This window comes from Aulostomus chinensis, chromosome 11 (genome assembly GCF_037954235.1).
Source record: "Aulostomus chinensis isolate RoL2024-O1b breed Wild chromosome 11, RoL_Achi_v1.0, whole genome shotgun sequence".
Lineage (NCBI taxonomy): Eukaryota > Metazoa > Chordata > Actinopteri > Syngnathiformes > Aulostomidae > Aulostomus > Aulostomus chinensis.
Genome location: NC_141330.1, coordinates 25,252,339 through 25,273,482, shown reverse-complemented (window position 1 = coordinate 25,273,482; position 21,144 = coordinate 25,252,339). Strand labels below are relative to the sequence as shown.

At 41.4% G+C, this 21,144-nt stretch overlaps 1 protein-coding gene across 24 annotated transcripts in view; it reads left to right on the top strand.

Moving 5' to 3' along the window:
* The window catches only part of rims2a (regulating synaptic membrane exocytosis 2a), a 164,255-nt gene that overhangs the window by 126,620 nt on the left and 16,491 nt on the right, over positions 1 to 21,144 (top strand). For 12 of the 24 annotated variants that reach the window (XM_086219167.1, XM_086219165.1, XM_086219166.1 and 9 more), the window contains 4 exons: positions 3,928 to 4,028; positions 6,971 to 7,137; positions 7,674 to 7,928; positions 17,552 to 17,769. The exons of 2 other annotated variants lie outside the window; for them this stretch is intronic. In XM_086219167.1, coding sequence (XP_086075293.1) covers positions 3,928 to 4,028; positions 6,971 to 7,137; positions 7,674 to 7,928; positions 17,552 to 17,769 — 741 coding nt within the window. Of the gene's footprint in view, positions 1 to 79; positions 113 to 3,927; positions 4,029 to 6,970; positions 7,138 to 7,673; positions 7,929 to 17,524; positions 17,770 to 21,144 lie in introns of all 24 variants that reach the window. 10 more of the 24 variants (XM_086219174.1, XM_086219182.1, XM_086219180.1 and 7 more) reach the window with 4 other exon arrangements.

The window sequence follows — 21,144 nt, the reverse complement described above, 5'->3', positions numbered from 1 at the left end:
CCCTTACCCTTCGTGCATCCTCTCACATCCATCTTCCTCTCCTCTGTCTGTGTCTGTCCATTCTGTGATGTGATCCCAGAAGACACGGACTCACCAAGTTGGACGAACTCAGGTCTGTCCTTTCTTCTTCTTCATCCTCTTCCTTTTCTAAAATCTGCTTCCTCCTACTCTACTTAAATTCACCTTATAAATCTTCCGGGCTTGCCCCTCCCACCCACCTCCTCTCATCTCATTCATCTTTTCTTTGCCCACTTCGCTCTCGCCTCAGCTCTCTTGTGCCATTTGCACTTTTAACTGTTCTGTTGATGCTTCTGGCTTCTTTGTCATTTTGCACTCTTATTTTGCTGCAGACCAACTGTGTGGGCTTACAGTTCATAGAAGCATGGTCATGATATCACACCAGAGTGGTTCTTCACTGCAGGTCTTGACATGAACATTTATGTCTTACCTACAGTAAAAAAAAAAAAGAAGAAGTTTTATTTAACTCCAATTCAGTGAATAAAGGCGTCATCCCCTGCAGAGCAGAGGGCCTGACTCTTAGAAGGCTGGACCTGTACTCAACGTTTCTGTTTAAGTTTCACATGCCAAGAGCTGTCGCTTTTGTGAGGGCGAAGGTTATCAAGTCAAATCCTACGAACAGTTAACGTACATCAGATCACAACCCTGCAAAGTGTAGGGGCACCAAGCAGCAATAGTAACCCCCTCCACACACACACACACGCACACATACACACACACACACACGTTTGCGGAGCAAAATGATTCTACTAAAAAATAAAGATGGTACTAAGAATACCTTGTGTGGGGCTTGATGTACATGTCATCTTTTTTTTTCTACTAATCATTAAACTGAATGAGCTAAGGAGGACTCAGACACGCGACAGAAACAGAAACCAGTGACATGGCATGGGTGGAGCTCAAGTCCAGATCCCTGTTCCCACCATCCTCTCGGGGAGCCATGGGTGAAGATGTGGTCTGCTGATTGAGCCAGAACACTCTAGTAACTTCATCACAGAGCAGAACTCAGGTCTCGCAGTACTTATACAGTATACTGCTGTTAAGAGTATTCTGGTTAGGAGTCAGTGGAGAACACATCAGCAGGAGAGCCCGATAGTGACAGCTCTTGCAGGGTGAAGCCTGTATGAAATAGACCTGTAAGGGACAACAAAATTGACTTACTTTCTTTATGGACACATATTTCAGTAGTTACTTAAAAGGATATTTGACACTTTTAAAGTTGACATGAATTAGTAAAGCAGGTTTCACTGAATATGATTTAGAGAAACCTTAGGGACCAAAAAGGTATTTAGCAGGGAAATAATTAAGTGACATTAGAGCAATCCAGGACCCATAAGATAGATCTTCATCATTGAATCTGCAAACTGAGCAGACTGTACAGTCCTTGGCTATGTTTACATAAATGGAAATATTCTGATATTAATCTGATTAAGACAAGAGTCTGAATTAGATGCTGCCATTTTCAAATGACTTTAACCTTGATAGGGTTATCGTGCAAGTAAGCAATTATAAGATGAAGACGTTGAGTATTCTGACCATAGGCTCATTATTTAAGTGTACGCCTGAATCACACGATGAAGTCCTATAAGAGTTTTTCAAAATTTTTGCGAAATGAAGAGGAGGTAAACTGCTTAAGGATGTATGGCCCAGCTTCCAGGGAGAGTTACCAGCTCAGTTCTTGATCAAGCAGTCAGTCAACACATTCTCACGGTTACAGCGTTACTCCAATGTAGAACGGGGGGGATGTACTGTGTATGAATATGAATATACATTCATGTACATATGAATGGAACAATCTTAAATATTATACCCTTTATGTATTATTTTAGCTGACAACAGTCAAAGTGGCCATTGACTGTTGTCAGCTGTGTTCAGCCGACAGCAGACTAAACTTAGAGGTGAAGACTGTTAAACTCAGCGAAAAAGACACAAGAACACAAACCTTAAAGGTAAAAAATCCGAAATATACATTTAAGTGGTGATTTTTGCTCTAGATAACTAAACCCAGAGCCGTGAACAACAGCATTTAGGTCAATATTCTATTCAAACGTCAAGCAAGGCAGCCAAACAGTGAAATGTTTACTTGCAGAAGGCCAGATGGAAACAGACCAGAAGTATCAGCCTAGCATTTGAAGACCGGTATTTAGAAAAGAAATACCAGTAATAATTCCTTCACTATTCATTGGATGTGGAGGCATGATGAAAGATGGCGCCAGCCTCAAAATCAGTTTACCTCAAGTCTTCAGATCTAACGCCACACAATAAAAGTTCTTTAGAAGTTGTGATCTAGAGTGATAAATATTCACCCCTTCTCTTATAAACTTTGGATGGGGAACACAGGGGCCTCCCTGTGTTGGCAGGGAGGGCTTTCTTTAGCTCTGTAGTAACAATAAACATTTACCCAAGAAAGGATGAACTTAGCTCCAACAACTTAAGTTCACTTTGCTTGTCTTTGCAATCACTCATTTGTGCTCAGCTTGTGCTGCTTTTCTTTGTTTTGATGTGTGTGTGTGTGTGTGTGTGTGTGTGGGCGTGGGTGGGCATATTATGTGTGTGTGTGTGTATATATGTGTGTCCGTATGTGTGCATGGCCCTTTATCACTGTTGCTTTATCATTGCCATCCTGTGACACAAAAGTAGAGAGCAAGTGGAGACAATGGAAATGCAGGTACAGCAGGAAGTCATTTGGTTTGCTGAGAAACAGACATGATGTACCTCCAACAGGGAATATTTGTTGTGAGATTCAGCTTTTTTTAGTTGGTCGTCATGCAACGGCATTATTTCCTCCACAGGAACAAGGTTAAGCTTGGGCATTTATCAGCACAGTGGTTCTCAACTGGTTGTGAGCTCGTTTCTCTGACAAAAATGCTTTAACATTTTGAGAGTGGAAACAGGTTTTTAACATTGTACCCGCTGTAACAGTGATATCATTTATCATGGTATAGATTTACTGAGTGTGTGAGACAAATGTCAACAGGCCCATTTACCTCAGTAATATGAGAATATCGCTGTTATTTTAAAACAAGCATGGTGACTTTGTGGGTGCAGTTACTTAAATAAATCTGAAGCCAAAATTGAACTAATGGCTCTATTTCTGAAAAAGTGGTGGTAGGGAGGTGTGTGTGTGTGTGTGTGGGGGGGGGGGGGGGGAACCAACTTTATTATCCGAGAAGGAGGTCATCATGACTCAAAGGCTGAAAACCATTGGATTATGCGGTTGGTTATGTTGAAGTTCTGCTAATTGCACCAATATGAGACAAATGAGATTACTTTGGAAACCCAGATGATATGAGGATTTTGTAAAGCAATGAAATGAGAAAAATCATTCAATTGGAGTGGAGAGTGATGCGCTGGTTTATCCAGAACTGTCATTTGTCATCGAGGGATTAGCATTTACAGTATGTGAAATTCCACCTTAAATGTGTCCCAAGCAAATTTTTAAGCATTGCTAGAGGTAGGACGTATTCACTGCCATGACTGACCTCACCATTCAGATCTGCTTAATTGTGTAGTTAAGGTTGCGTGATGTAAATAATTATTAAATTTGAGAACATGTGGTGAGAGTTGTCAATTTAAATAAGCCTGGACCGAGATAATTGGTGACAAATAGAGCTGTTAAAACTGTTGTGGAGCTTATCTTTGTCAGCATTATTCATTTCTTTCCGTTTCTCTGTTGATACAGCAGCCCATCCAGCTTCCTCTCATTAGATCTGTCCTTGTCATAGCTCATGGCTCATAGCTCAAGCTTGTCTCACCATAACAGTACATGCACCCCTCCACACACACACACACACACACACGCACGCACACACACACACACGCACACACACACACACACACACACACACCAGGCTGTCTATATAGTATTGACCACTAACTGACCTGACAGCTTCCACTCTCTGTGCTCAGGTATGGACATGGATGAGAGGACCAGACAAATGAAAATGAAGATGAACAAGTACAAGCAGGGAGCTGGCTCGGACTCCCGGCTGGAGCAGGACTACCACAAGGTAAAATGCCAGATTCACAGAAAAATCCTCAACCCACAGTGCACCATGTGCATGGCTGCTCTGTGGATCTGCCATATGGTGCACTTTGTAAGCAGTCAAGCAACAAATGCACATATCAAACAACATTACAGCGCATGTGCTTTCATGTTTGCACAGTATACATAACCACACAAACCCACCACAACAGCAAAACACTCCATGGAGTTCAAAGACTGGACAGCACTGTTTAGTTCACAAGTTAAGTTCACACCAGCTCAGTCTATTTCTGTAGTTGACAGTGAGCCATATAAATAGTTGGAATTAAAATAAAACAAAACTGCTTCAACATGCTTGAAGAACAACAACTTTGCTTTAGTAGATATAAGATCACGAGGGACTTGAATATGCCATGCGACCCTTAATAAGCAGTATAGAAAATGGATGGATGGATGGATGGATGGATGGATGGATGGATGGATGGATGGATGGATGGGATGAGAATATGTTGATAGATTTCCCCAGACACATCTGACGCTCAAGAGCAGTAGGTCTTTAAGTTGCCTTGGCCAACCTGTAACTGTATTCTCCAATGGAGCCCTAGAAGAGTCTGGAGTAAGGTAATGAAATTGACTCATTAATAATAGTACAGTGTGGTGGCTGGAAATGAGGCCCTTGATAAAATGCTTATAATAACACTTATAATAACAGGGACAGTACTTTGGCCTAAATGGTCTGTTAGTCTTTTTTCTTTTAAAAGCAATATTCTTACTTATTCTTTTTAGTTTTGCTGTAGTTTAAGCCTTAAAAATCAACATGAAAAGGTAATAGAAATTGTAATTCTGCCAAAAAAAACCCTGATATTTTTGCCATGTGTGCCAATCCCAGTTTCTGCCGTTCATTTATTCTTTTCCTCGGTGCTTTCAGGTGTAAAAATAAAAGCACATATATAGTTTTAGAATGGCTGGATGCATGGCTGGATCAGATCACAGGTGGATGAGACAGCTTGTTTTTCTGTCTGTTATTTGAGTGAACCGACCCTTCAGTCCTCTTGCTGTAAATGTGACACTGGGTGTCCTCGGAGTGGAGTGTTTACTACTCTCCTCAGGAGGGATAGTGAACATGTTTAGAAAGGGTGAGCTGGGTCTGCTGTCTCGCTGCCGTCTGGGCCAAACAAGACTGTCCAGCTTTGCCTTTTATGTCTGTGGTATGCAAACTATTGCTCAAGCCAGTATGTTTGCAAAGCTATGAAAAGTACATCAAATTGTTAGTTGTCCTTGTCTATTGAATAATTTCCTTCTTGGAAGTGCCATTGACTAAACAATGCTCTCACCACTGTGAATAAACAGGACATCTTAGCGTCTGCTTTCACACTCACTGAACGCTCACTTCAGGTTCTTTTACACACAGACAGGATACCATAGACACATCAGCTTTCACGTGTTTTCTAGAACTAGTTGTGTGCCATGGTAAGGTATGTTTTGATAGATTAAGTCTATGATTATATGTGATTTAGCACTATTCATGTTTACAGGACCTGAGGCACAGCACCTAGGCTGATCTCATAAAACAATCCTAAATATCCCCCGTCTGACTTGATCAATTTTGTTCAGTTGAGTCAAATGTTCAACAAAATATAGAGTTTTGTTCAAAAAAACGTGTGACATGATTTGTGGACATCGTGTTTTTTTGCCCGTAAACAGCTGCAGCGCCTGACATCTGTTACGTCTGGTTTGATTCATGTTCACGTCAGTTCACTTTTTGCGTAAGCCCCGCCCCTTGCTTAGTTACACATGGCAGTAGTTTAGTTGATTTCGTGGACGTCCACACAGTTTGATCCACAGCAAACATAGATCAGGGTTGGATTTGTGTTTGGGGAAAGGAATAAATCTTCCATCTCTGCTCAACCTCTCTGGGTAACGTGTCACTATTGCATGTGCCCCAGGTACGACGTTTGACCACATCATAGCCATAACAAGGGTTATTTGATCAAAGCCTCCGACCGATAGGTGCTTTAGTAGCAACGGTGTTCTGTAGCAGTTTAGAACCTCTGATGTCGGAGGAAATAACGTTGCTATATGTAACTAAGCAGGGGGCGGGGCTTATGTGAAAGGTGAATTGTTTAACAAAATGTGCCCAAGCTCAGGAGTTGTCATATGAACTGATAACAATTTTTTTTTTTCAGAAGTCCCCCTACAGAACTGATAAATGCAGACACAGTACTCTGTGCACTGAAGCGCAGCAGCATAACTCTATTGATTATTTAGATCTAGAACAGAATCAGCATTTTTGGAGCTTTGATTAATTATTTTAGGATTGGACATGGATGGGACATTGAAACAGCCAGGCTAAAATCTTGACAGGGCTCAGACAATGAAACAAACTTCTGCAGTACTTTTTTGACAGGCAGTTAAAAGAAACAAAAAAATAGTTTTGAGTCATGGCAATATGTCAAGTGCATTTTGCTTTTTAAAGGGATTGGAAGATGACATGACCACAGTGATTCAAGATTATGCATTGTTTCACTCATTTGAATCAACTGGAAACACCCCAAATGCACTTGTGCCATGACAAGACCAGCTCTAGAGGTCATTTAAGTAGACTGGAGCTCGCATTGTTCTTCTTTTTCTTTCTTTTTTCCACAGCTCCACTGAGGTACATTCTGACCTTTCAAAAGGCACATCTAACGCAGCTTATGGAACAACATCTCTTTCCATGTTCACTTAAAATAAAACTAATGATTCCACATTATTCACTTTCATCAAATCGACTCTTAAAGTTTATATCTGTCTCTCAATTCATGTGAACTGACCTTTGTGTGAATAGCTACTAAACATTTGAAAAGAAAAGCTACAGTATTTTTTCACTGGACTTTTGTTAGCTAAAAAGAATGCAACAACAGAAAGACTGCACGGAAACATCCGCATTTCAATGACCTTGTTGTTGTTTTTTTTTCCTGTCTGCAGCGCTCAGGCAGAGATCCACGGGGCTCAGATAACCTGTCGGCCAAGTCGTCAGACAGTGATGTAAGCGACGTGTCCGCTGTGTCGAGAACCAGTAGTGCCTCTCGGTTCAGCAGCACGAGCTACATGTCTGTCCAATCTGAACGGCCGCAAGGAAACCGCAAAATCCGGTAGGCTGACCTCCACCCCAAGAGACAGTGACATTTGTATCTCTCTAAACCCACAATGCTGTTATCAGGCGTGGACAAACCCCTCAGCCCTGAAACTTTCTTCCCATACATGCTTCCAGGTGCAAACATTTTCCTCTATGAAATTGTTTGCACCTGGTTGAACTGACGAAGAAAATGCACTGACTAGCACACTGTGCCATTTTCTTACCCATGTGAGTTCAGGTTTGGCTCTAGTTCAGAAAGCTGTGGAACCAAATGGTTGAACTCTGCTCATTCAGACTGTGGGAGAATATTGTCCATGTCTGGCAACACGCCCTGAAACTTCAATACATTGCATTCATTTGGTGTTTTCATACATCAGAGCAAAACATTGATTCGCATGGCGCTTTTATGTAAGTCTGCATTTCTGTGTCCTTTTATTTGTTCTTGGCTGCACTATTTCTCTGTTAGTCTTCAGTTGTTGACACGATTCATGTTTGTTTGGTTTTCTTTCTACTTTGCATGTGCTTCTCTCTTGCTTCTGTCTCCGTCTTCAGCCAGTTGCGATCAAGGAGCCAGTCTCGAGAGGGGGATGAGCATTTAGGAGAAGTGTTAGAGGAGGAAGAGGCTGGTGGGGGAGGAGGAGGAAGAGGAGGAGGAGAGGAAGGTAGAGAGGCCAGTAATGAGTCAGGATTGCAGGGAGAGGGGAGTGGATCAAGGGGGAGGCTAGACACAGACAAGGAGCATCATGAGGATTTGTTGGAGAACGAAGACGACATGCATCAGAGGAGTGTCTCAGAGACAGACCTCAGGTAACATATGTGGCAGCCTCTCACTGCGGACTCCTACTAACAGTAGTGTAGACCTCCAGCCTACTCACTTCTGTGTGAAATCCTCCAGTTGCACACGTTTACTCAATGGCGACTATCCTGCTCCCATTATCCTGGAAGACGATGAAAACTGTGGCCCGGTTAACCCTTACCTGCTCTACACCTGATCTACAGAAATAGTACAGTGAGATGACAAAACAATAGGGTGCCACTTTACAATAAACCTCCCCTTTAAAGGGTTAATAAATGTTTTAGGTGCTTTATTAATTGCAGTGTATATTCTTCATCAACCAGTAATTAGCATGTGCAGTGACTTATAATGTAATTTCCTACACATCGATGCGGGGTCACTATTCAGCAAGATGAAGGTATGCTATACCGCTGCGTTTTAACTGGCAAAATAGCAAGCTCTGATACTGTATTTTGGCGAGATGGATGAAAATGCTGCACTTCAGCATACATTCATGTTGCTGAAGGCTACGAAGTGTTTACAGTGCAATTAATAAGGCCTTTCCAACTATTTATTAATCCTTGACAAGAGGCGACTTATTTTAAAGTGGTATCAAACATAGTTCACCAAAATTCCCAACACAAGTTTTGTCACGCTTATCTCTCAGAGGCACGCAGAGATGTGTCAGTACACTGTTATAACCATGCAGTGTGTGAAACAGTCTGAACAGACCAACACCACCAACCAGGTGGACCTCAAGACCTTGAACATCAAAAATGAATTGACTTTTGTCTTCCATCACAACTGCAAACTGCTAAAGAATTTCTTCACCCAAAGGGTGTAATTGACCCACCATTCGGTGTCTTGCACTCAGTAGTCCCTACCACATGACCTCCTGGTGACTCCAGAAGTCAGAGAGCAGCAGCCACATTTATGATATATGGAGACCAATTATTCATTTACAAATTCTGGTCGTCATCGTCCAGTGTAACCAAAGTCTGTGACCGAATGTGACCAGCTGATGCTTTCAATTGAACTTGTTCGTACTCATTCACAGTCGTGCTGAACTGGAAGTTCACCATTATTTTAAACTCAAATCAAAATGTTTGCAAATGCTGAGCACATGGCTGGATGAGGAGGATTGCGTGGATTATGTTGGAGGATGAGTTTGAGAGTTTGTAAATGGATATTTTGTTCAGTTTTACTGTTGTTAGTGGTCGGCCTCCATTAGCTTCAAGCTAATTATATGTGGCTGTCATTTTCCGACTCCTGGAATCATTGTAATGAAAGCAATTTCCATTTGACTGACTTCAACTGTAAATACCAACCTGCTGCGACGATGTTAGTCTGTTCATGTGCATGATTGAGTTCACTACTCACTCTCTATGGTTTCTTTAACTCGAAGGAAATCACAGTATATTTTTACCACTAATCGTAGCATTTAAAATAAATATGATTCACATTATAATGATTATGGGTAATACATTATTTTTGGCCTCAGCAGCACATCTCTGGTGGTCCTCTAGTATGTAGCCATGCAGAATGGCAGACCAAAGAAGAGATCTAAGAGTGGAGTGGATAGGGAATGAGGGTTAGGAGGGTGTGTTGGAGAGATGAAGAGATCATGATGAGGGAATAAGTTAGTGTACATTTACATCTGCTTTTAAGTTTGACATCAACAATGCAATATTTAAAGGACTACTAAAACACCTGCTTTTCAATGAGATTACCAAAAAAAACCCAAGATGGAAGGAGTAAAACTAGAGTGACCACACACACACACACACACACACACACACACACACACACACACACACACACACACACACACACACACACACACACACAGATAATGAATTGAAAGACCTGTGTGAGGTGATACTCAACACACCTTACTGTCAGCAGATTTTATTAAAGACTATTTCTGTACATCTCACAGATGGATACTGCATCTCTAATCCTCAGTAGATAAAGACCGTCTGCATGGCTAGATATCACACAAGCCATACGTGTATATATATATTTATATTTATATTCATATTTATATTTACATTTATTTTAGTCAGATAATGTTGTTGCCAGGCATCTCTTCCAAAGAAGCTAACCTGAACTTTATTCTCCAGCATGTAGCATGCCAACTCTTGTTCTATTTTCATCCATGCTTGTTTGGAAATCTGTTCTTTTCTTTTTAAGCAGATGCATGCTGAATATTTTGGTTCTGACATGTTAAGACTAAATTTAACTTCACACTTAAGTGTGCATTTTCATTTCCGAGGAGTGTAAGAATAACAGATCTCCAAAGTATGTCAAGAGCAAACTGAGGAACACATTTCTTTGGAGGAAAGATTTGCTTAATGACACGTCTTCAAATCCCGTTCACAGCAGGATCCAAGTTAGTGCTACTCTCCAAAATTAGTGCTGCTCAAGGTCTGTTTGGATTTGAGCAAACACACATTAAGATAAAAGGTTTACTCTTCTGTGTGATGTACGCTGCAGTGTTTTGTACAGTCTGATGAAGGAATTACAATTAACATGTGTGGGAGACCAGGTGCACGTGTCAGAAACGTGAGCTGATACACACACACAAGGTATTTTTAGGTAAAGATAAATGCTAAATGAACATGAAGAGAGAATGTTGTTCGTGTTTGTGCGTTGCTTTGTTGCTTGTCTGTGCTGCTCAGTGCTGGGTTGTTGCATCAGTATTGTCACTATTTTGTCTTGAGTCCTGCAGTGTTTCTGCTGTTGTCAATCCAAACTCCCTCCGTCCTCCACCTGCTCCTGAACATTCCCAAGACATCCCATCATACATCACCACTATAGTCAACAGACTATACTCAGTTCACTTTCTGTAACGTCAATTTCAACTGTTAAAAATGTTAAGATGCCACGCAGTTTTGGGCTAAACATGAAAAATGTAACCTCTACAGAAGATGCTGTTGAATTCAGCCGCAAAATCCTTTCTTTTTTGATCGGCGTCTGTCTTCGTACCAGACTGAAAGTGAGCTGCTAACATGCTGACAATTCTCTGAGCAACCACAATTCCATCATGACAGCTACAGTATACATCTCAGTGTTAACGCCACTACTCACTACATATTGTGCTTGTTGGAGACAATTTATGAAAACAAGACATTCTTATGTTCATATGCAATTTGTGAGGATGTTCTTGTGACTGTTCTGGCTGCACACACACCACGCTAGTTATTTTCATTCATATTATAATTCATAGTTCCAATTCAAAAAAGTTCAAAATGTTCGTAACTAGTTTGTCTTGAACAGGTTTCATTTAATTGTCAGGTTTCACAGTCAGCTATATTCTTGAATATATTCCTTAAAAATACACAATCACTCATGCAAACCAGAAATGTTGAATAATAATGAATTAAACAATCCGCATCACATTTATCTTCTGGTGCTGAAATTAGGGGAAAAGATTAGTTGCTAGAGTAAGCAAAATGACATTGTACTTTGAATTTTTGTTGGTACAAAGGAACTTCTTTTTTTTTTGCAATCCATTAAACAACTGAATTCTTGAATTTTATTCTCAAAATCTTGTACAAAATTATGTAAAAAAAGATCAAATCTATTTTAAAATCTGTTTCTTATTTTTTTAGACAGTAGTTTTAGCTGAATTACTAATATAGCGTCTAAATAAATAATTAACTTTCTTAATGCAACATTTTGTGATCCTGCACATACTGTATATTACTTTCAAGTCAAATCTGTTCCTATTTTTGTGCATAGAATCTTACTGCAATCAAAAATCTAATAGAATTACTCCAAAGATCTTACCCTTCATAAAGCTGTCAAAAAATCATTAATGAATCATTTACAGGTCTAAAAAGTCAAAGAACTAAAACCTTTCTTCACTCGTTCCACCTCAAGTATCTCATAACCAAGGTAACGCCACTTCAAGTTAAGTTACACTTTGAATTAAACTCCGCTTGCCACTTGAGTGTTTACATCTACAAATGTTCCAGCACAGCTCAACAACATGACAAATCACAGCCTCCAAAATGACCATTATAATAAATCAGCATTGCTCTCAAACAGGTTCATTAAAAAGTGAGCAATATAATCCTCATGAACAGAGGGGCTATCCTAGTGCTGTTGTATTAAGCTTTCTACTTTATCGCGTACCGAAAAAGAAAAAAATTGTCTGTGTGTATTTACTTGCTTGAATGTTACTTACAAAATACAATGACAATACATATGGTTTTGTCTTTTTTCTTGGTTGTTGGTAAAAAGAAGCCTTCATTTTTGTGCGGTATCTAATTTCCTTTATGCCACTGTTCAGTGTTATTCATTGATTTAGCTTTCACTTCAGTGCCGTACGGTAGATGTGTGGTACTCTGAGTCAGCGCTTCAAATCCCCTCTCTTATTAAAGCAGAATAGGATACCAGAAGGGCAGGAGAAGGTGATTCATCATATGCGTAGCAATGTGATATGTACTGAGCAGTATGTACACTAATAAGAAAAGGGACCATTTCCTCTTCATGCGCTCTTATGTAAGCTCCCCCAGTGACGACACTCGTATTAGCCTGTCCAATAAACTTTGACGGTAAACTCTTGTTCGAGCTTCAAAATCAACGCTGCAAATACTAAAAATAATCAATACCATGTCCAGAGATCATTGTAGGAGTCAGAGTGTTGCTGACTCATAGATAAGATGCAAACTGCTCAGCTCATCTATGCATAAAAGCAGCGAAGCAGTGTGATTCGACGGAAATGTCGCTGCTAGCTACATTTACTTATGACTCACCCCCGGCTATTGAGGTCACAAAGTAAATATACATCCAGGACACATCAGACAGGCCTGGCTTAGTGTATCATGAGAGCCATATGTGTTTTCATCCCATGAACGCCTCTACTGCAGAAAGTGGCAAACGTACACGTGTGCTGAAACAAAACACACACGCACACACACACACACACACACACACACACGATGCTCTAAGCTGATGTGTCCAGTAGCCTCAAAGATGTAAGAAGCTTTCCATCAGCACTTTTTAAATCCCACATCTCCTCTTCTCCTCCGGGTCTCTTTCATCCAATATTGTTGCCCCGGTAACAGCTCATTCATGGGAGAGAAAGTAAAGACTGTTGTTTTGAAGGACAGGGGCTGATCCTTTCTCAACAGAGGGAAGGAGAGAAGGAAGGGATCTTCACATAAACCTCTACCCACACATCCACCCACCCTGTTCAACAATAGCGAGTCTTGTGAATAGAAGGAGACGCCTGTCTCAGAGTTGTTTCACCACCTGAGTTAATGACATTTCAATACGTACAGATTTCTAGGCTTTAATTAATTACTTCATTTCTTAAGAAAGCTTTGTAGCTGCTTTGACAAACATCTACGTGTGGTAATTATGGGGGGGCTCGGTTATCATGGAAATGAGGGACTTGTGACTCTCACAGTGTGAGGTAAACAAGGAGAGATGGAAAACAACTTTTTTTTATTTTCACACCATGATGATGATGATGATGATGACGATGATGTGGTTGTCAAAACATTAAGCGCGTTTCTTCGGGGTTCAGCAAGTGAAACGTTGTTTTGAGCTCTGGAATTGTACATAGCGGGTTCCCAATGCCCATGACATCTTCACATGTGAAGAACAGGAAGGCCTCCTGCGGTTCGCCGTTACCTTGCACAGTGCAATGAGAAAGTATTTTGGGGCCGCTGTGGCGCACAGACAGACAGATGGGGGAAGGATATACAACTGACAGAAAGCATTTTCAATGGATACATAATTAGTACACACCCTAATGCAGCCGTTAAACCTTTGATTATTTATACAGGAAGAGAAAAGACAGAGGTATTGGTTTTAAAAAAAAAGACTCTTATGTATTTGTCATCTCTCAAGACAGAAATTAACTATAAGGAGTTAAGCTTTGTTTTCATTTCATGGGACCTTTAATGGAGAAGTCGTTTTCCCCTTCTCATAATGATCACCAAACAAAGGTTGCGAGGACGCAACCTTTTTGTCCTTTTAATGATGATGTGTTATTATTCTATTACTGTATGCTAATGGCCCCATAAAAATATCTCATGCAATGTGAAATATAATCTGTCAACCCTTCTGCATGACATAAAAGACATAAAAACTACCAAAAACCACTGGCAGGTTTTGTTTTGCTGCAGGAACATCATGGCCTCAATGAAAATGCATGATGTGCGATCTGCATGATGCTGAACACCGTGTTCTTTGGAATGAGGTTGAAAATGTGAAATCCGAGAGAAGCAGGCACATTCAACCAACCTGAGAGCCAAGACCTGCTCAGAGCAGAGATATGAGCCGCGGACGTACAGAGACACTTTATTAACCCCTCCTGCAATAAAATCATATGTAAATGGAAAGAAATACAAGAAGAAGTGTTACCTTTACATCTCTCCAGAAAGTCGTGAGTCGTTTCTACATGCAAGGCTTTGTGGTCTGGAGTGGAAGAGTCAAGTCAAGTCAATTTTATTTATATAACGCCAAATCTCAACAAAAGTTATCTCATAACCCTAACTAGTAGAGCAGGTCCAGTACCACACTCCTTCAATGAATTTACACCCAACAATTCTCCATCAGCAAGCGCATCCTGCAACACTGGGGACCGCAAGTAACCCTGCATCCTGGGAGTGAAGGGTTCTAGCTGGGTAATAAGGGACTATGAGCTCTGTCAGCTGGCGACCTGTCCAGGGTGAACCCTTAACGCCCTAAAGCCACTGGGATAGGCTCAGGCCCCCCGTGACCCTTAACAAGATAAGCGGAAGAAAATGAATGGATGGATGGATGGATAGAGCTCTGTCACATATGAAGATGCCTGATTGTTGAGGGCTTTGTATGTTACAAGAAGAATTTTAAGAAGAAGTTAGAAGAAAGTTGAAAAGACTATAAAAGTATTTATCAACTAGTTTATCAGGCATAATTTGGGGTTGGCTTAAATCGAACATTTAATATAGATAGAGACATACACGGAGAAAAACCATCATGATATCCAAGAGCTTTTTTCCAATATTGATAAAGTCATAATATCTGCTTTGGGTTTGAAAATTAGGTAAAAAAAAAAACAAAACATAAGAATATTCAGTCTAATATGCAGTCATATATAATTCAGTCTGATGCAATTAATTAAAATTGTAATGTTCACCCATTTTATGAAGCTGATTTCTGAGAAATCTGACTTTTAGTGTTGAGAGAGCCGAGTTGACAGTCCCACCTGTTGTGAGGAGTGAAGAGGCTTGGAACCTGCTTCAAAGCTTCTGAGACACATTTACTGATCAAAGACACTTACGCTGCAAGGAGCAGCCAATATTTATGAATTAAAGTACAAGCTGATCCCAAGCAGAACCCCCGGCACAGGAAGTGACATAAACAAAAGCCTTTATACTGCAGACTGAGGTACAGTGTTTGTGCATTCTTTCAACCACATCTGACTTGTGTCACAAGCAGCTGGGAACCCAAATAAGTTCCAGAAACAGCCCGACCTTGGTGTGTAGTGTGCCAGTTCTTCGTGTTCACAGCAGCCGTGCTGGGAGTTATCATACATAAATGACTGATTACTTTGTTCTTGGTATTTAAGGAAGCATGTGAACAATATCCTGCTCTCTGTGTCTGGATACTAATATGGGAATTAAAGCTCAGTAGGAACTGTCCTAAATATCAAAACTATGTTTTACATGAGATACTGATAATTTCTCTAATTTTTGGAATATGAAATAGCTGACTTTGAGGGGGCCTAATTGAAGTGATTGATGGAATCAATGGTCAAAATGGATTGATTCTTTTCCCATTTTAGTCAGCTTGTCTCTCCGTGAGTTGTCCTCAGGAGACTGTGGCATGGCCGAGGTTAATTAATGGACACTAGCCTGAGGGGGCTGCGTTGAAGTCATCCCATTAAGAAAGCAGAGCCTATGACACAAAATGTAATTGGTCTCTTAAAGATAACTTTACTGGATGAGCTAAAATAGGACCTTAATTTGGGCTATGACCCATTTTCTTTCAATCTCCAGGCGCTGGAGAATAATGCTGATGAAAGACCAGTGTGCATTTTAGTGTAAAGTGGTGACGGCGTGGTCACGACTCAGAACTCAGACCGATAGTCTCAGTCTTCAGGTGATCAAAATATACAGTAGAGATCATCAAATGTAAAATAGCTGCAACTTTTACTTCATTGCCTTTATTTTTGTATATGAATAGATTTTAAACATAAAAGAAAGATACTTCATTGCCTGTTTGAACTAAGGCGCCTCTGGCAGAGCTTCTTCTGACAAGAATAAATGGTGAAGTGTGTGACCTTTCTTAATCTTGTCAAGGTAAATTTATGTTTAATTTTGACATTAGACATTTTCAGTTGGTGGCCATGTAGTGCAGCTGTGTATTATGTTGACTACCAACATGGGGGCTGCTGGTTCCATTGCTTGTGTCTGCAGGTGCGAGTGTCCTGCTCGCCGCACGAGCACCTCCTCTGGTCTGGAGGCCTGTTGAGGGGTGAAGGGGATCTGTGGGGATGGTCGTGATCACCCCACACACTATGCTTTAGCTGGCAATGTACTTTACAATTAGGGAGGAAAAACAAAGCGAAAAGTCAAAAGACAGGTTAAAATAAATAATCATTTGGAAAAACAAAAGTCACCAGGGGGCGTACTGTACCACAAATTCCAAATTTCTTCTTTGAAGAGCACCTTTAGTGCTCAGTGGAAGCAAGTACCTTTAAGACATGTCCAATCTATTTAAATTCACAAATAAGCAAAGTCTGGTGCAAGGCAAAAAAAAATAAATCCTTTTCTCTGTCTCCGGATGAATCAAAGGCTTGTTTAGGCCCTAACGAGACTGTAACCATGACCTTTGACCTGCACCTCACTGTATCACTGCTGACAAAGGAACAGATATCTGCTCAGGTAATAGCTTGACCGTCTGAAAATATTTCAGAAGCTAAATGCTACTGCTTCTATAGGACCCACCTCACAGAAAAGTGTTGGCTGGCTGGAACATTGAAGTATCACAGAGGCATCTGCCTAATTATTCTGAAGGTCAAGGAGGTCAATCTAACGCAAACCTAAACTTATGTGTAAATTCTGCATACACTCAACTTTATTGTGCCCTCTGCAGCCACGGTGTAAATGTTACAGTAATCAAAACAGGAAGACTGTACAAAACTACTACAGGTAAAACTGAGGCTTAAACAATGTGATGAATTCTGGTAACCGTGAGCCGACTCCTGCGGCCCAGATCTCTAGCACTGCAGGATGTTGTTATCAACTTAGAAACTCTTTATGAAAGATTTAATGTCAGAAGTTTTGTGTGGGTTATGTGTCTCTCTGATATCAACAAAACAAATCCCACATACACCATGCAGCTATTTCCTAACTGAGTTTGATTCCTGTGCTGCTCCATGTTAAACCCATACCTCAGCTATACTGTAAGTCATGAACTCCTGTACCTGAACTCTATCCTTCTCTCCTTCTCACCCCACACCTTCTCATCTCCTGTCATCTGTTCTTTCCTCTTTGATCCTCTATCTTCTCTCCTTTCACATCTTCTCCACTGGCCTCCTCTGTCCTTTTCCCTGTCCTCTCTTCTCTGTCCTTGCCTATCCCCCCATCCCCCATCCCTCCCTGTCAATGGTGGTGGCTGACAGTGACTTTGCATCCAAAATGAAAAACAGGCAGATGGGCTCATCGGGCGGCATAAACATGACCAAGAGCACAAGCATCAGCGGCGACATGTGTAACCTGGAAAAAACGGACGGCAGCCAGTCGGACACGGCGGTGGGCACGGTAGGGACTGACGACAAGAAGAGGCGCTCCAGCATTGGTGCCAAAATGCAGGCCATGGTTGGCATGTCGCGCAAGAGCCGGAGCACCTCTCAGCTCAGCCAAACAGGTAGGGAGGGCCTCCACCGCCGCTCTACCCTCTCTCTGTGTCTACATGTGCATCTGTCCTGTGGTCTCCTGTGCTGTCAGTGTGGATGTTTGAATTCTAATGCTGCTGCTCTCTTTTACCCAGCTATTATCCAACTTTTTTATGTCAAAGGGCTTTGGACTCGTCACTTTATGGAGGTGGAGACTTTCTCACATCTTCTTCTCTTTCCTCTAGGTTACAGCGCTCCTGGAAATCCTTCCTCTCTTTTACATTTGACTCCCTTTTATGTTTTCTTTGTCATCACACCACTGCTGTTGCTCTTCCATGCATAATTCTGATTCCCCCTGCTTCTCTGGTGGTAATGAGTCATTTCATTAAGTGTTACAATGTGTTACAGCTGTAACAGCTTAACTGTTTCTAGGAGTGCATGTGAGGATGTGTGCACATGGCGAGATCGAAGCTGTGTTTTCAAACACAGCTGAATGCAGGATATTTATCCTTTAGCAGATTAAAAATCCATTTTGCAACACAATGAGCCATTACTTTTCTTCAGTCTGCACTGTATTTATGCTCTATCCTCCTTTCCTTTCATGAATAACCATTTGAGAAGGGTTGCGCTGCAATAATAGGAGCCAGAATGTGGAAAAACAGCATGGTGTGTGGCGTGGGAGGATGTCTTTGGCCCACTGATTGGGTTCTGGTCTGTTCATGTGAAGGTCAGTCGACTGGTCCATTTCGCCTATGTAGCTCTCCAGAATTCTGCGTCTATTAATTTCTTCTATTCAACTGTAAATTGGTCAATAATCACACCGATTCATAAGCACTCTCTCATCAGATCTGGATGGATAGCATGGCCAAGGGCTGATCAAGCGAGGGATGTGTGGTTTGGTGAGAGGAGAGGGAGAGCGAGGTAGTGCGCTCACGTGGCACTGCGTGGCCGTCTGGTTCATGACTTAGCTGGCACACTGGCTGCTGCCTTACCTCTGTGGGTTGATCTTTTATACTAATTACAAATCGCTTTTTTTATAGAAAGTCAAGTTTAGTCAGCAACCTGCTGTTTTATTACCAAGTCACGTGATCTGGCATGATTTATAATGAGGCTGCTTGAGCACAGACATGATGTATTTCTTTCTGTCTCAGCTTGTTGCAGAGTAAGATCTGAAGCTTCAGAGACATATGTTGTTTTTATTTTAAGAACAGATTCACACAATCACAGGTACACACAAGCACACAACTATTCAGCATGCAGAGCACAAAAGCCGGAATCTGCAAGAGCTATCAATATTTCACTCCGTGTGCATCAAAGAGTGAGAGTGCGCGTGCATCCTCAATATTTGAGATCTGTGCTTGGCTCTGCACCAACACAAACACTGCCAAGCTGCCTTCTGCCCTACTTGGTTGTGTGTTATCCTGATGGGTTGCTGGAAGGGTGCATTCAAAGGATGGTTGAATTTAAGAGGATGTGTGCACACACTGCCAAGTGATGCTGGGGGGATGGGCAGATCAGCCCAGCACCATGACTCTGGCTTCAACAAATACAGGTTAGTGAGATGGAATGGATGTGCTCCCAGGTGGCCAGCAGGAGTGGAGTGTGTACATAGTTACACCTCTCGAACTGAACTGCCGGTTTGGACTCTCTCAGTCCTCAGTGGGAGGCCCTGGATGTTATGTGAAATGAAAGTGTCACTGTCTCGAGAAGAGTTGTGTTATTGTTGCTAAATTCAGTGAAGGAAACTGGCTTTGTTCAAGTATCCAGTCACACAAACATGCATTGGGACTACAGACTCTGAGAATGAGTGTGAGGGGGCAGTACAGAGCAAAGTCCTCTACATAAATATGGTTTGGCTGGAAATCCTGCAGGTAACAGCCTTCACTGAAAATCAGGGGCAGGTACACAATGAGGCTGTTTGACAAATGGAAGCCATTTTGACAGGGTAAACACTGGGACAGATGATCAAATTAATGATGGGCCTGTTGTATGTCGGGTGTGACAGCCGTTCCAGCCAACATGCACCAGGACCCTGGTCCACCTAAATGGAGCAGGCCCCCACATCTTCCTCTGCCCGGGATGGTGGAGGGGTAACGTACGGGCCAGGGAAGGGATGCCATTAAATATAGGGAGCAGATTAGTCATTGTGCCACTTAGAGGGAACAAGAAATTACATTGTTGATTGTTTTCCACAGAGCTCCACCTCAGCGACAGTGAGAAACACCTCAATTACTGTTGTGAAGACTGTGTAGTCCTAGCAAGGGTTTTGACCCTTTTTGATGTAGGACTAGCACTACTTCACTTCCTAACATAAAACATAAAACATGTACCAACACTGAACACCCACAGAAGACCCAGCTACTGTATATGCATTCAGTATTTTTTGCATTGTACATTTGAGCCCGTTTCCTGTTGCATAAATGTGTAATGTGCCACACTTTAATGGCCTCCCTTATTGGTAGAGCATGATGAACACAGAAACCTGCACAGGAAAACAAAGCTCTTCTTTGCCGCGAGTAGTAAAACACACAAATTCATGTCACAGAAGCAGTAAGTCCTTTTCTTTTCTTTTGCATTGTAAATACCAAAATGGAAAAAGAACACTTCAGAATTCTTAACCAATTTTTATGCCGTTTTTGCAACTTAAAGCCCGAGGCTTGAATTATCCATTTTGGTATTTTTACCATGTAATGGCCACTGATGGTGCCCTAGAATCACAATCAACAGTGAGTTTTGTGCCTCAGCATCAACCTGTCTATTAAAGCTGAGGAGGTGAACAATGCGGATAATACAGGAAATTGTGCCTTAATCGACAAAAACAGGAGAGGCTGCCTGCTGTTGTATAGAAAGACCCAAAAAAAAAGATGTAATCAGTTGGGAGGATTGTCACTATGTGGTGCAATACATTGTCAGCAACATCTAATTTCCTGTCCTCCTGGGAGAGGCCGCCTGGAGTACAAGCGCGATTCTTTGTATGTCCTACTTTTGTCAACTTGACCCTGAAAGAAAAAACCCATGTGAACCAGATGAGACACAATCTTAGCTGAAAGTGTATCTGTTAGGATGGAGGTGTTGCAAGATGCCTTCGTTTTTGTTCCAAAAGTTCCTTATGAAGAAACCAGTCAAATAATTGACCTACTTTTTCTGTCTTCTCAGAAAAACAAGCTTTTATGACATTTGATTAACAAATTGTCAAAAACTTGACTCACTAGGCAGCGTTATGCAGATATGCAGATTCAATTATTTGCATTTTGACAGCATCATGTTTCTTGAAAACTTCAGTAAATGGCAAAAGATTGTCACAAATTTACTTTTGCCAAAGTATTAGAATGTACACCAAAGCATTAATGCCGCTTAGAGGTCTCACACTGAGGATGATAACAACCCTGCACCGAATCACCCTTCAT